The 12,249-nt window shown below is 43.6% G+C and overlaps 1 protein-coding gene across 7 annotated transcripts in view; it reads right to left on the bottom strand.

Moving 5' to 3' along the window:
- Positions 1-12,249, bottom strand: part of agrn (agrin) — a 259,295-nt gene that overhangs the window by 3,148 nt on the left and 243,898 nt on the right. For 4 of the 7 annotated variants that reach the window (XM_084918149.1, XM_084918150.1, XM_084918156.1 and 1 more), the window contains 4 exons: positions 11,435-11,458; positions 9,696-9,728; positions 7,026-7,250; positions 4,329-4,432 (listed from right to left, as the gene is read on the bottom strand). In XM_084918149.1, coding sequence (XP_084774275.1) covers positions 4,329-4,432; positions 7,026-7,250; positions 9,696-9,728; positions 11,435-11,458 — 386 coding nt within the window. The remainder of the gene's footprint in view (positions 1-4,328; positions 4,433-7,025; positions 7,251-9,695; positions 9,729-11,434; positions 11,459-12,249) is intronic. The other 3 variants (XM_084918152.1, XM_084918151.1, XM_084918153.1) reach the window with 3 other exon arrangements.

Raw genomic sequence — 12,249 nt, 5'->3', positions numbered from 1 at the left:
CACCTGCAGAAAAATACTTTGCACAACTAGTCAACTAATCTTAAAAGTCAGTGTAGTGCCCCTTTAAAGATCAAACAGCGGGATAAGGGTTCGGCTTTTGCAACGAATTAAACTGGAAATATCCATCAAATAGCCAACCTTTGAAATATTTTGGTACAAACTACAAAAGCAGCTACATGGTTTTGTCAGGTTGTATTACAGCCTTTGATATTTTTCGCTATGACACCAGCTGATGGACATGACAGGATGACAGTGTATTTGTTAGACTGCCGTGATCAAAGTGAGATGGAGCCTAGCACGGCAGTCACACAAAACTGAAGTCAGACAGAGAAGAGAGAATGTTCTTTTAATTTGACACGGTGTATAAAGTACAAAAAAAAACACTACAAAAGAAAGGTGGTGACGGAGTATAAAATGATGAATGCTTAACATCCTCATTATTTTTAATTTGTTTCCATCTTTGGTGCTAAGCGCTCACTGCCGTGCTGTAAACTCCCCGTGTATCACATGTCCATCACCTAGTCTTCTCAGCCCTCTGGAAGCCTTTGTGTATATAGAAGTCTGATTTCTTATACGTGCTGCTCTTTGCTGCTCATAGCTGAGTTGGCCCTGAGGTACAAAACACAACAGCATCCTGAAAGCAAAAGAAAACTAAAAACAAAACATTTCAGAAATGGTCACTTTTTTTGTTTTTTTATGTTGTTGTGTTTTTCGAACTCTGGGCCGCCACTTGTATACAGCTGCTAACTACCCACTTCTTCTCGTACTTATTTCAAAGAAACTAAAAGCAGAAAATCATTCTTTTCCTCTGTGGCTCAAAACCCCCCCACAGAAACGGAGCTAATGGTTTGCAGCAAGTTTGCAGATGTTAAAGGTAGAGTCTGATCTATTGAACATTGTGGACTATGCTTAAAAGCTGAGTCTGTGCCAGGAATCCAAACAGTTTAAATAAACTCTACTAATTCTGCCAAAAAGAGGATTATGCTGGAAGCCTGTTGATGGCTACAAAAAGTGTCTGATCTATGGGCAACTTCCTAAGCCAAATATTAGTGGGGGTGTATATGTTTAGCCTTTATTTAAATATTTGTGATTTAAGAAAATACCAAATAATTTCAAACTTGTGCACCAAATTCTTGTTTTCTAAAGTCATTAAAGATGTATGGTGTAGAATTATCTCACCCTGGAAAAAGAACAGTTCTAAGAAATAATGAAAACACCCCAAACTACCATGACATTCATGCCCATGATAAATGCTATATAAACTTATGACCACAACCAGTGTTGGGAAGGTTACTTTTAAAATGTATTCCACTACAGATTACAGAATACATGCCCCAAAATGTATTTTGTAACGTATTCTGAATACTTTGGATTACTTAATATATTATCATGATTTTTACAACTACATGAATGTACTATTGCTGTGTGATTTATTTATTATTTATTGAAAACTAGCTTTACTTTGTTGTCTGGGTCAACTTTGCTAGCGAGAGACAGAGAGAGTTGTTGAAAGGCTGCTTCAACGGAACTTACTGTTTCGAAGGAAAACACGATCACAGTGTACAGTCGAGTCTTAATAGCTTACATGTTAGTGTGCAGTACGCAAGATCGACAGCGCACAATGTGCTTTGAGGTTGCAGCCAAGAAAGGTGAACTTTGTGTCTGTGAACACCCGTGTGCACACCTGTGTGGATCGGCACACTTGTATTCAAAAGGTTTCTCCATGTAACGATCTGCTAGGGAGTGTGGGGTGCCATAGCCCCGTCCCCCAGGGCATGAAGCAGGTATGTAGGAGATCCAGGCCCCAGACATCCAGAGGCCCCAGAATACGAGCACCCAAGGTGGACCACCAGGGGGGCAACCGTGCCACCCTCCTGGGAAGATCTGAGGAGAGCTCCAAACGAGAGGTCACCCAGCAGCCACGGAGCAGAGGCCAGAGGGGGTTGCAGTGATGTGCCTGCAGGCTCTGCCGGCAGCCAGCTGTGCCAGAAAGGACCGGGCCTCAGGCCCAGAGGCCAGAGGGCACCCCACCCCCCGGAAGGGGCACAGCCGGGCCACAGGCACCAGGCCCCGCCAATCGGCCACCAGGAGTGAGCCGGTACATACATGAGCGCCCAGCCCCAGACACCAAGAACCACCAACACACCAACGTCTGAGGGCATCGGCCACTGGCAGGGAGTGTGGTGAGGAGAGATAGGCCTCCATACCTCGGAGAGCCTGAGATGTTCCCAGAGAGGTGGAGTCTACGACCCAAGCTGACATAAAGACACAGACGAACAGGCACAAACATGCATTCCCACCCCCATATACACAAACAAATACTCGGCACTCACCCGACGTGGAGACAGACACAAATAGACACTGTACACACATTCACACTCCCCAAACATACTCTATATCCCAGGTTCAGGTACCCCTGGCCCCAGAGGGGCAAACTGTACCCGGACCCCAGGAGATGTAACCCTTCTCTCTGGGGTGGAGGAAAGCAGACCGCCTCCTTAAAAGGTCCCTCAAAGGTCAATCTTTCAAGGATGCCAATGTTCACATTTTGGACAGAGAGGACAGATGGTTTGAAAGAGGAGTGAAAGAAGCCATTTACGTCCACTGTGAGCGACCATCTTTGAACAGAGGTGGTGGCTTACGACACCAACTGTCTGCCATCTATAATCCAGTTTTGAGATCCCTTCCCAGACGCCTTAACGCCCACTCACATCCTGGGCCATCTGACCTCAGGAAATCACATGATAGGGTGGGGCAAGGTTTCACAATGAGCTCACCCGAAACCCTGGCTGATTGTGACCCACACCCGTTTTCACACTTTGGCTCATGTGATTAGGTAGAGGATCATCAGGGGGTCCTTTTGTCCCTCTTTGGGGGGATACTCCCACTGGGTTTAAATCTGGGACTCTCCACCATTTGACCTTAGAACTGAAGAAGCTTCTCGGATGAGAGGTGAAACGTCTTCAAACAACTTAAAGAAGTCCAGACGCTTTTCTTTCCAAGCTCCTTAGACTTCCTTCCTTGGACCACTTTTAATAGACACTGACCACTGTAACGGGGAACACCTCACAAGGGCTGCAGATCTGGAGATGCTCTGATCCAGTCGTCTAACCACCACAATTTCACCTTTAGCAAACTCTCTCAAATCATTACGGGTGTAATTCTTCCAGCTCTCCTAACTTTTGGGTGCCTGCTCAGCTTCCTCTTTTGATGGTGTTTTGAGCAAACATAAAGTAGTCATTAGTGTCTTTCTCACTAAGACAGTGTGAAACATTTTCAACATATTCAGAATTACTTTGAATCTGTTCTTAGGGGGAGAGAGACCAAACCTTCATTTTCCATGCCTTACCTATTTAGCCCTCTTTTCTGTTTCCCTCTTTGGTATCTACAGGGTCAGAACCCTCCTGCATCCCTTTTCCTCTTTACTTGATGCCCGTGCGACTCATTTCACCCCCGCACCTCCATCTCTTCCATGTTTTGTGAGGCCGAGAGTTCACATTCCCGCTGAGCTCTTTACATCCCCTGTCCCTGCCCACATTAATCGGATTGTGTGCCTCAGAATCAGGAGTCGACAGGGCTAATTTCATGCGAGTTACAGATGAATTAATGATGAACAGCGAAAAGGGGATTTAAAAAGGGAGAAGGGCTCTCGATGGGAGGGCTACGTGAGGATTATATATTCTTGCTGCAGGGCTCGCTCAGCACCTGTTCCACTGCGCTGCCTCCTTGTGTTTGTGTACGTGTACCTGAGAGCACGAGCACACCTCTTACATGCGGCGAGACTCTTTAAATGTCACTCGGGCTGCTTCTCCTCACAGACCTGCGTCTTTTTTCGCTGTGCACTGTGCATTTTAAAGAACATTCTGACTTGATTTTGCTGCCTGTCTTCAATGTTATTTCCTCAGAATGTTCAATCCAGCGGTGCTGTGTGTGTTCTTTCAAAAACGATTTCTCTGAGCCAAGTTCAGCTTAAATTGAACTCAAGGTAGATAACGGGCCGACTTTGGTCATTTTCAATTCAGGAGAGCAGGCAACTTTGGAGTTAGTCAGATAGCCTTTCATTTCTCAACTCAATACCTGAATAGGCTTGGACATTTTTTTTTTTTGCCTAAACTGCAATCTTTTTTCACCTGCCAGAAGCTTTGCTTATCCTCTTCAAGAGCATTGACTTCATTGCTCACTTTTTGGCAGCCCAACCAGTGGCTAGGATGAAAAAGCACTATTCTGCACAATTACAAGCATTGCCATGCTTTATGTATGGCATAGCTAGGCACATTTTCAAGTCTGAATTAAGAGTTCCACTTTTTCCTGCATGTGTGGCCACCTACCCAGCCAGAGTGCTCCATCTGTGTCCAGCTGTGTTGATGCCAGAGGTGATGACCCTGTCACCGGTGCCTCGTTGCCAACCTGTAGAGAGCCATCTCGAAGTGCTCTAAAGAGGAGAAAGACAAAAGGAGAAGGGCACTGGAAGTGAGTACGTGTGTGTCACAGCGAATAGCTTTAAATTGCAGTTTCGTTTAGTTTGAGGCATCAAGACTCTATTGCTCGACTGCCAGTATACTAAGCACTCACATAACTGCCTTTGCCAAGCAGTGTTCTAAATGTGCCTGTCTACCAGCTAACAGATGCCGTTAGAGCACCATTTATTTGAGGTGGCTCCATGTGGCGCATTAGCACACACTTAAGAATTGTGAAGACAGAGCTGATTTGAACCCCGCTAAAGTGGACTTCCAGCAGAGAGACTGTCATTAGAGGCAAGCCACAAACACAGCTAGCTATGCAGCTTTGTGAGTCGTATGCCACATGCTGCGATTTACACCATCATTACCATCGAAATGATGTCATCTTCTCATGCGGTCTCCCTGTTAGTCTGGGATGAGATTTGGCCTAGTTCCTGTTTGAAATGGATGGAGCAGCTTTTCAGGGATCGATTATTCCCGCCTTACGTGATGAAACCGAACAAATTATCCCCCCACGTGACCAGTCGCCGTGATGCCGAACGTAAAATGCTCACCAACGATAATGCAGGGGTCGCAGGGAAGGTGTTGAGTTTGGGCAATGAATTTATTTTTAATGAAGAAATCCATTAAAGTGACATCACCATGGGACAGAAAAGTTTGGCACACTTCGTGTTTTTTCTCTTCTATCCATTATTCATTTACTAAATGTTATTTTCTCTAATTCAAGTGTTATTTATTGTTCGTGCACATGTACCTACAGTCACTGGCCACTACATTAGGTACACATTTTCAACTACTTGTTAACACAATTATCTGGTCATACATGTCACCTTGGCATTAAGACGTAGCCTAGACGACCTACTGCAGTTCAAGCTGCGCATCAAAATGAGGAAGAAATGTGATTTAAGTGACTTTTAACATGGCGTGGTTATTGGTATTTCAGAAATCTTCTAGGATATACCCACAAAGCAATCTCTTACTGATTCTCTGGCACGAAGAAATTATTTAGTTCTGAAGGCAAAATGGGGTCCAATCCAGTGCCAGCAAGTGTAACTAATAAATTCAATTCAAATTTTATGTATATAGCACCAAATCATAACAACAGTTACCTCAATACACTTTATATTGTAAGGTAAAGACAGTTTAAGAATACAGAGAAAAGCCCAACAATCTGATGACTCCCTCTGAGTAAGTGCTTTGGCGACAGTGGTGAGGAAAAACTCCCTTTTAACATTAAGAACCCTCTGGCAGAACGTGGGAGGAAGACAGGAAAGTGAGTGTCGGTGAGTGTCTATGCACCTGCTACAGGTTTGTATAGACAAGGCTCAACTGTATCAAAAACTGTTTATGATGTGACTGACTAGTTTTGTGGTAAGTACAACGTCATCTGTCCTAACAAACTGATCAAATAAATTCTGTTGTTAAAGCCACCCTCTTCCAGCTGTGGGCCCTTGCGAAAACTGTCATCTGCTGACTTTGAGAAAGTAACTCATGCATTTATTTCATCCAGGCTTGACTACTGGAAAAGTCTGAAGGGCATTTGTTTTTGCACTTTGCACTTTTTGCGCTTGAGACCCATGTTTGGTAGTAGTACTAAGCTTATGCATTAAAGTGCATCAGACTCCACCTCCGGGTAGCAACACATATGCAACAGGTTTAGACTTCATAGTTGGCTGGATGGATTAGTGCAAGTTTGCACAATCTAAGGTCTCAAGCATTAAATCTGTTAATGATTGATTTCACACATTTTGTAATCTCTGAGTTACAAAAATGTCCCCAAGGTTCACTAATGTGTGACAAAACGTGAAACTCCATGAATGATGAGACTTTTTCAGACTAACATCACATGCATTTTCTGACTGTTTTAAAGCTTTTGAGTTTACATAAAACAAGGGGAATACCACAGATATGCATATATGATATGTCTAGTGAGCCAAGTTTTTGCAGAGGCAAAGTCATTTTCACTTCTCTGGTGAGGCAGAGGTTCTACGGTTTGAAAGTCCTAGTTGTTAAGATTATAGCAATTTAAGCATGTGGTATGTCTACAGCTGTCCTGAGAGGTCAACAACAGTTCAAATGCTCACAGTCTGCTTGGACCTTCGTCTTCACTGCTTGCAGCTATATTAATGTTATTCATACTGTCTTTCTATTCTTTTAAATCAAGTCATCTACAGAGCAAAATACAGTGATGTGTATGAAAGGGAAATACACATTCAAATACGCATTCACTTTTCTTATTTTTTTTACTCATTTATTTCCTGCCTATGTGTGTGTGTGTGTGTGTGTGGATATTGCAGGATGTTCTTCCTTTTTGAACATTCATTACCGTGTCAAAGCAATTTGATGCATAATATCATCCTCGTGCATGACCAGGCATGAAAATAACGTTAATCTGGAACTAATCAGAGTCATCTCAGTGTGAGGGATCGCTGTGTAGCCGAGGATCCATGTGCAGGAGATCACAGTATGCAGCAGCACAAACACAATATGGATTAATTCTAATCCTGGTCTAAATGTAAAAGCTTCCATCACTGATCCCCTGTTACCTATCGTCTCCCGTCTTACCTGCTGGCCTTGATGCGTATCCAGCTGTTGGTGTCAACACGCACAGTAGAGCGCAGCACCACGGGTTTGGAGCCCAGGTCATAGGTCATTTGGACATGTCCATCTACAATTGCTAGGGCAATGTAGTCTGAGCGCTCCACGCCCTTTCCGCTCCACAGCACCAGACCCTGGGTCGTGTCAGTTCGGATGCTCAGTTCAAATTTGTTCACCAGCAGAGCCTTCTCGCTAGAAGGAGAGAAAATACATGTTCATTTATTTGTCTGCTACATCAAAAAGATTTCTAATCTTTAACATACCTATGGATATTGCATATAGGAAGCAAGGGTCCTGTGCTGTCGTCTCAAAGGTGCATTACCTGTGATGACATCTGGTTCTGTTTGCTTACATATTTAGAAAGAAAACTTTGTAGCTTTAACTCTGCAATCACATGCTAACAGAGTTACCGGGATTTTGAAGGAGAATCAGGATGCTGGGTGAGTAGCAGGAGGCTGTTTCGCTATTAGCTTTTCTACATCCTACTGAGCCTGAACTGCACTGCTGCCTACTGCTTCCTTTGTTGCTTTGTGCATTGCTCTGTGTGTGTTGTTTAGGCAGCTGTTTGATCTCCCGTCTCTTGACTGCTACAGCTGCCAGGGTGATTTGGATGCAGAGACTAGGAGACTTCCCTTCTATCCTTAAGAGGCACTGTAAGCCACTGTCACCGCTGCGCGAGAAAAGTACACAGAGCAATGTGCCTCTGCTGAATTCGTGCACAGACAGACAACACCGCACATCCATGTCTGCATACAAACGCACTAACAAAGGTCCTGCGTGAGTCCACCAGAGATACAGCAGACATCCAGGCAATCATACCTCATCATTCAGGCTACGTACACACGTACACGGGTATTTTTGAAAACGGAAATTTTCCGCTTTCGTTTTAAAAAAGAATCCCGTCCACACGTAAAGGCAGAAATGAAGGAAAACGCTGCTAGGAACATGCCAAAGCAACAGGTGGCGATATATTCCTAACCGTGTAGAAATGTTGGCCAATCAGAAGTCTAGAAGCCTCGGTGGGAAATAGTAAACAAAGATGGGGCATAGAAGCAGAACCGAGTCGTATGTGTGGAGGGACAGTAACTGTGTGTGTATATGTAAGCATTTAAACACTGCAGAGAGTACAAGTAACAGTAACAGTATTGCAGAAATTCATTTCACCGAAAAAATAACGTGGCGCACAGTGTGACGTCAAAAAAGGCGCACACCTTTGACGCTGCGTTTTATGCGTTTTCTCCGTTTTTCTCGTCCACACGTAAATGCAAAAACTGAGTTTTCAAAAATATCCACCCTGGCCGGAGTTTTTATAAATCTCCGTTTTCAGTGACCAAAAACGCCGTTTACGTGTGTACGAATGGTGCAAACGCATTGAAAAATCTGCGTTTTCAAAAATACCCGGGTACGTGTGGACGTAGCTTCAGTCTCTGCACATTTGTTTGCACATCAGCAAAATGGAACTACTTCCAATGTCTTCAAAGGGTATTTAAACACAAACACAGAGACAAGATGAGGGCACGTACGACAAAGAACCAACAACACGTGGATTCAATTAAAACAAAAAACAAACAAAAAAACAACACCACAGACCTGAAGACAGATTTGACAAGACAAGACAGACAACAAGGCAAGGGAGTCAGCACAGCAAACAGGGAAGCACATGGGAGTACAAACAGGACAGGAAATGGGAGGGAATACAGAGAGAATGAGAATGGCAGCTCTCCTTAACCTCGAGGAGATTTTCTTCATTTTTTTTCCTGTTTATCTTCCATTAAATGATGTCTAAACAAAGCAGTAAGATGATATTTAACTTTGGAGGAAATAAACTTTGAAAGCTCATGCCAAAAATGATGCCAGTCGCCTCAGCAGAAGCAGAGGGGAAAAAAAGGATTTTCTTTTCCAAAAACATGCTTAGGTTACAAACATCGACCCCCTTGATTAACCAAAACTGCTGAGGTAAACAGGAACACACACACACCAAAAAAAAAAAAAAAAAAAAAATTTCTCCAGAGAGAAAAAAAAAAAAACTAACAAAAAATACAGCTTACTGAACCTTCTCCTGGCAAACCCTCAAAGAGCTTACAGGGCCCAATAAATCTCCACTGGAGCGGATTGTCAGTGATAAGGTCAAGGTTATTAAAAGTGCTGAATATATCATGAATAAAACAACGGCGGCGCACAGCGCTCTAGATCTCACATACACCACAGACTTCATAGATTTCTGCTGTGATGCTGTTTCTTTTTGGAAATGGAAGAGTTTTATCTTCTCAGATTTTTTTCAAAGCTGAAAAAGGCCTCTCAGGGTGTGGACCTACGTTTCAACTCTAGGTGGCAGTAGTGCTTAGAATAATAAAAGCCATGTGGGAGGACAGCTATTGCAAAGAGACTGCAGCTCTGGATGGATTTGTGCTGTTATCAGAGCTCTTAACTTTTTCAGAATTTATTGAAGCATATGCAGAGGCTCTTTGCCTTTCGTATTGGTAACTCTATCTCAGTAATGGAAACAGTGTTGTCTCTGCGGAGGAGGATTTAGCCCTGTGAGAGGTCGACGAGGGGTTGTCTGGAGGGAAGGGGAGGAATGAGGAGGTGATACGCAAGCCGACAGCACCACATTTTTGATAGCTTTGAGAGACTCACCTCTGGTCGGATGGGTTCTCCAGAGACTCGGGACTTTCAGGGGGAGAAAGTCAACGGCATGCAGTGTAAGCGCAAGGGGCAACAAGGAGAAAGGGAGGGAGGGAGGAGGTCTAGTTTAGGCCTGGAGCTGCAAAAAGCATACCTTATCTGCTCTACTACAATATCGACCACATCAAGTCGATAACAACTGTTGTGTGATCATAGGAAGAGTGTAGCTTAGCCTTGATAACACCACAACCATAAAAAGGTTCTTAAGGGAATTGCTGAGATTAAGATGGATGACTAACTCTCCAAAATGCCTTGGGATCAAGCATTTTTTAAAAGAGTGAAGCATCAAGATTAAGCACATTCATGGTCAGTGTCCACTGAGGTGCAGAGCTCGCTTTAAGTCAGCGTCCAATTATTGACCAGCTCCTTTATATTTATGGCTCTGCACGCTACAGTGCTGCACCAATTACCTTCTGTCCAGAGATGAAAGCAGCGAATGAGAAAAATTGGGCAATTGTCCAAAAATGGGGTCAAGCGCGTATCAGTTGAGAGTCATGGCCAGATATGATTTGTCTCTGAAATAATGGAGCTTGAGCGTAATCGACCTGAGCTTCCAGATATGGAGGAGGAGGAGTGATCAAAGGGGTGCTGTAAATAGTAACCAAAACATTAACCCAGGGTTAAAGTTTGACATTTTGGCCTTAGCGCCACTTAATGGCCGAGAAATGTATTCATTCCTTTTACCAGATCAAATCCCACCCAATTGATTGTGCTCCTTTAGAGAGCTGCACCAAGAGCCTGGTATGCTTAGATTCACCCTCATTGTGGCTCTTAGTAAATGTGACATCCATTAAACTTTTGACAGTCTGGCTTCAAGGACCGCTGTCCCCTCCTGCTAAGTGAGATTGATGCCCATGGCTACACACTGAGGAGAGAGATCTCAATTGGAGGTCTAGTCTACAAAGGGAGACAAATCTGTGATTAACATGTCACAGCCTTTCTGTACAGTCGACTCTGTAATTATTCACAATTACAGTTAGAGATCTGGCAAAAATGAAATGACAGAAGCCCTGGCATGGAGTGGAACTCTGGGCGGAATCCAGTCGGCTTAATTTGAGCCGAATTCTGCTTCAGCGCTTTTTAAAAAAAGAGGTTACCTACCGAGCTAATGAGCAGGAAGAAAAACCTTTAATAACTAAAGCATAACCGAGGGTTTTCCCGCGCACAAAGTCCACAGGCACCAGAAACTAGGTTGAGTTGTATTTAGTATAACCTCCTCTTGTAGTTTTCAAGGGGTCTCATTCATTTCTCACATTAGCGCTTAATGCCATTCAGCATAAAGCACGTGGCAATTCATTTTGTTTATGAACGAGCTACAACCATGCATAAAATATTGCACATTCTCAGTACAGCAATTCATTTTCTCGGAGGGCTGTGCACAATGCTTATCATGCAAACATTCATGCTTCCCTTTGCACTGAAAGGAAAAAAAGACAGGAGCTAATGACAGTGCATGATGCATTAAAAATAAGAAAACCTGTCAAATGAAATTATGGATATGGGTCTTGGATGTGAAAATCTGGCTTTAACGGTTAAGATGAGTTCTGTGTGGATATTAAGACTGGAAACTGAATGTGCTTTAATCTTTGCATTTGGGTTATCAAACATGGATTTTTTTAAAAATTTTTTACTGCTGTTAGTCGGACTGGATTTGAAACTTGGGTAAATACCCAGTGTTAAAGTCTACTTACTCTGGGATCTCATTGGTCAGTTGGCTTGAGTGAAAAGGAAAGACAGTGAAGGACATTCACATGAGACAAAGACACGTGTGGACAAAGACAAGGGAGGTCAAGGACAGAGGACAAACAACTGGAATGCTAACGCCATCAACAAGCAGCAAAGACACATCAAAAGGCACATACGGATATGTGACAGAATTCTCCAGCCAGTTGTTTCTGAGTGAGTGTGAGGTATGAGCGTCCACGGCAGCATGATGATCTGCACACCGTAGCCCGGTTTTCACACCTCTGAGTGTTTGTGTGAGGAGCTGCGAGTCGAAGATATAGAGCCGTATGCTTGACGTCGTTCCAGGCTCGTCACATAAACATTTTTGTTTATGCCAACCTGGAGGCGCTCTCTTGCCAACCTTGTAGATGGATGGAAGACTAAAAATGTCTCATCAGTTGCCTGAAGTGAGTTTTTTTATACAACAGCTCCAGAAATCATTTTCCAACGTCATCGGCTTTCTTTCCCCATTACGGGGAGTTAAAATTGAAGCCAACACATCTTTGAAAGCGTGATGAAAAACGGTCATCCGCACATGATGACCACATCAAAATAGGATGAGAAGTTTAATCATGTGTGTGCTTACTGTTCAGCATCAGTGCGAGCTACGGGGTAGACCACAGGGCGAACCGAGCGGGCTCTGGGCAACACTGTGATTGTTAACTGTCTCGCTAATTAGTGAAATCCTGTCAAAAGCGTAGCGGGACTTGCCACAGACAGAACGATGAGCTATTAGCCAAGCGCCTAGTTCACCCTGAAGCCCCAGCGCTGATGATATCAT

Source organism: Perissodus microlepis, chromosome 20, assembly GCF_051167445.1.
Source record: "Perissodus microlepis isolate ML-2025 ecotype Zambia chromosome 20, ASM5116744v1, whole genome shotgun sequence".
NCBI classification, from domain to species: Eukaryota; Metazoa; Chordata; class Actinopteri; order Cichliformes; family Cichlidae; genus Perissodus; species Perissodus microlepis.
Note: the sequence above shows the minus strand (reverse complement) of the source record. Positions and strands in the feature narration are given on the sequence as shown.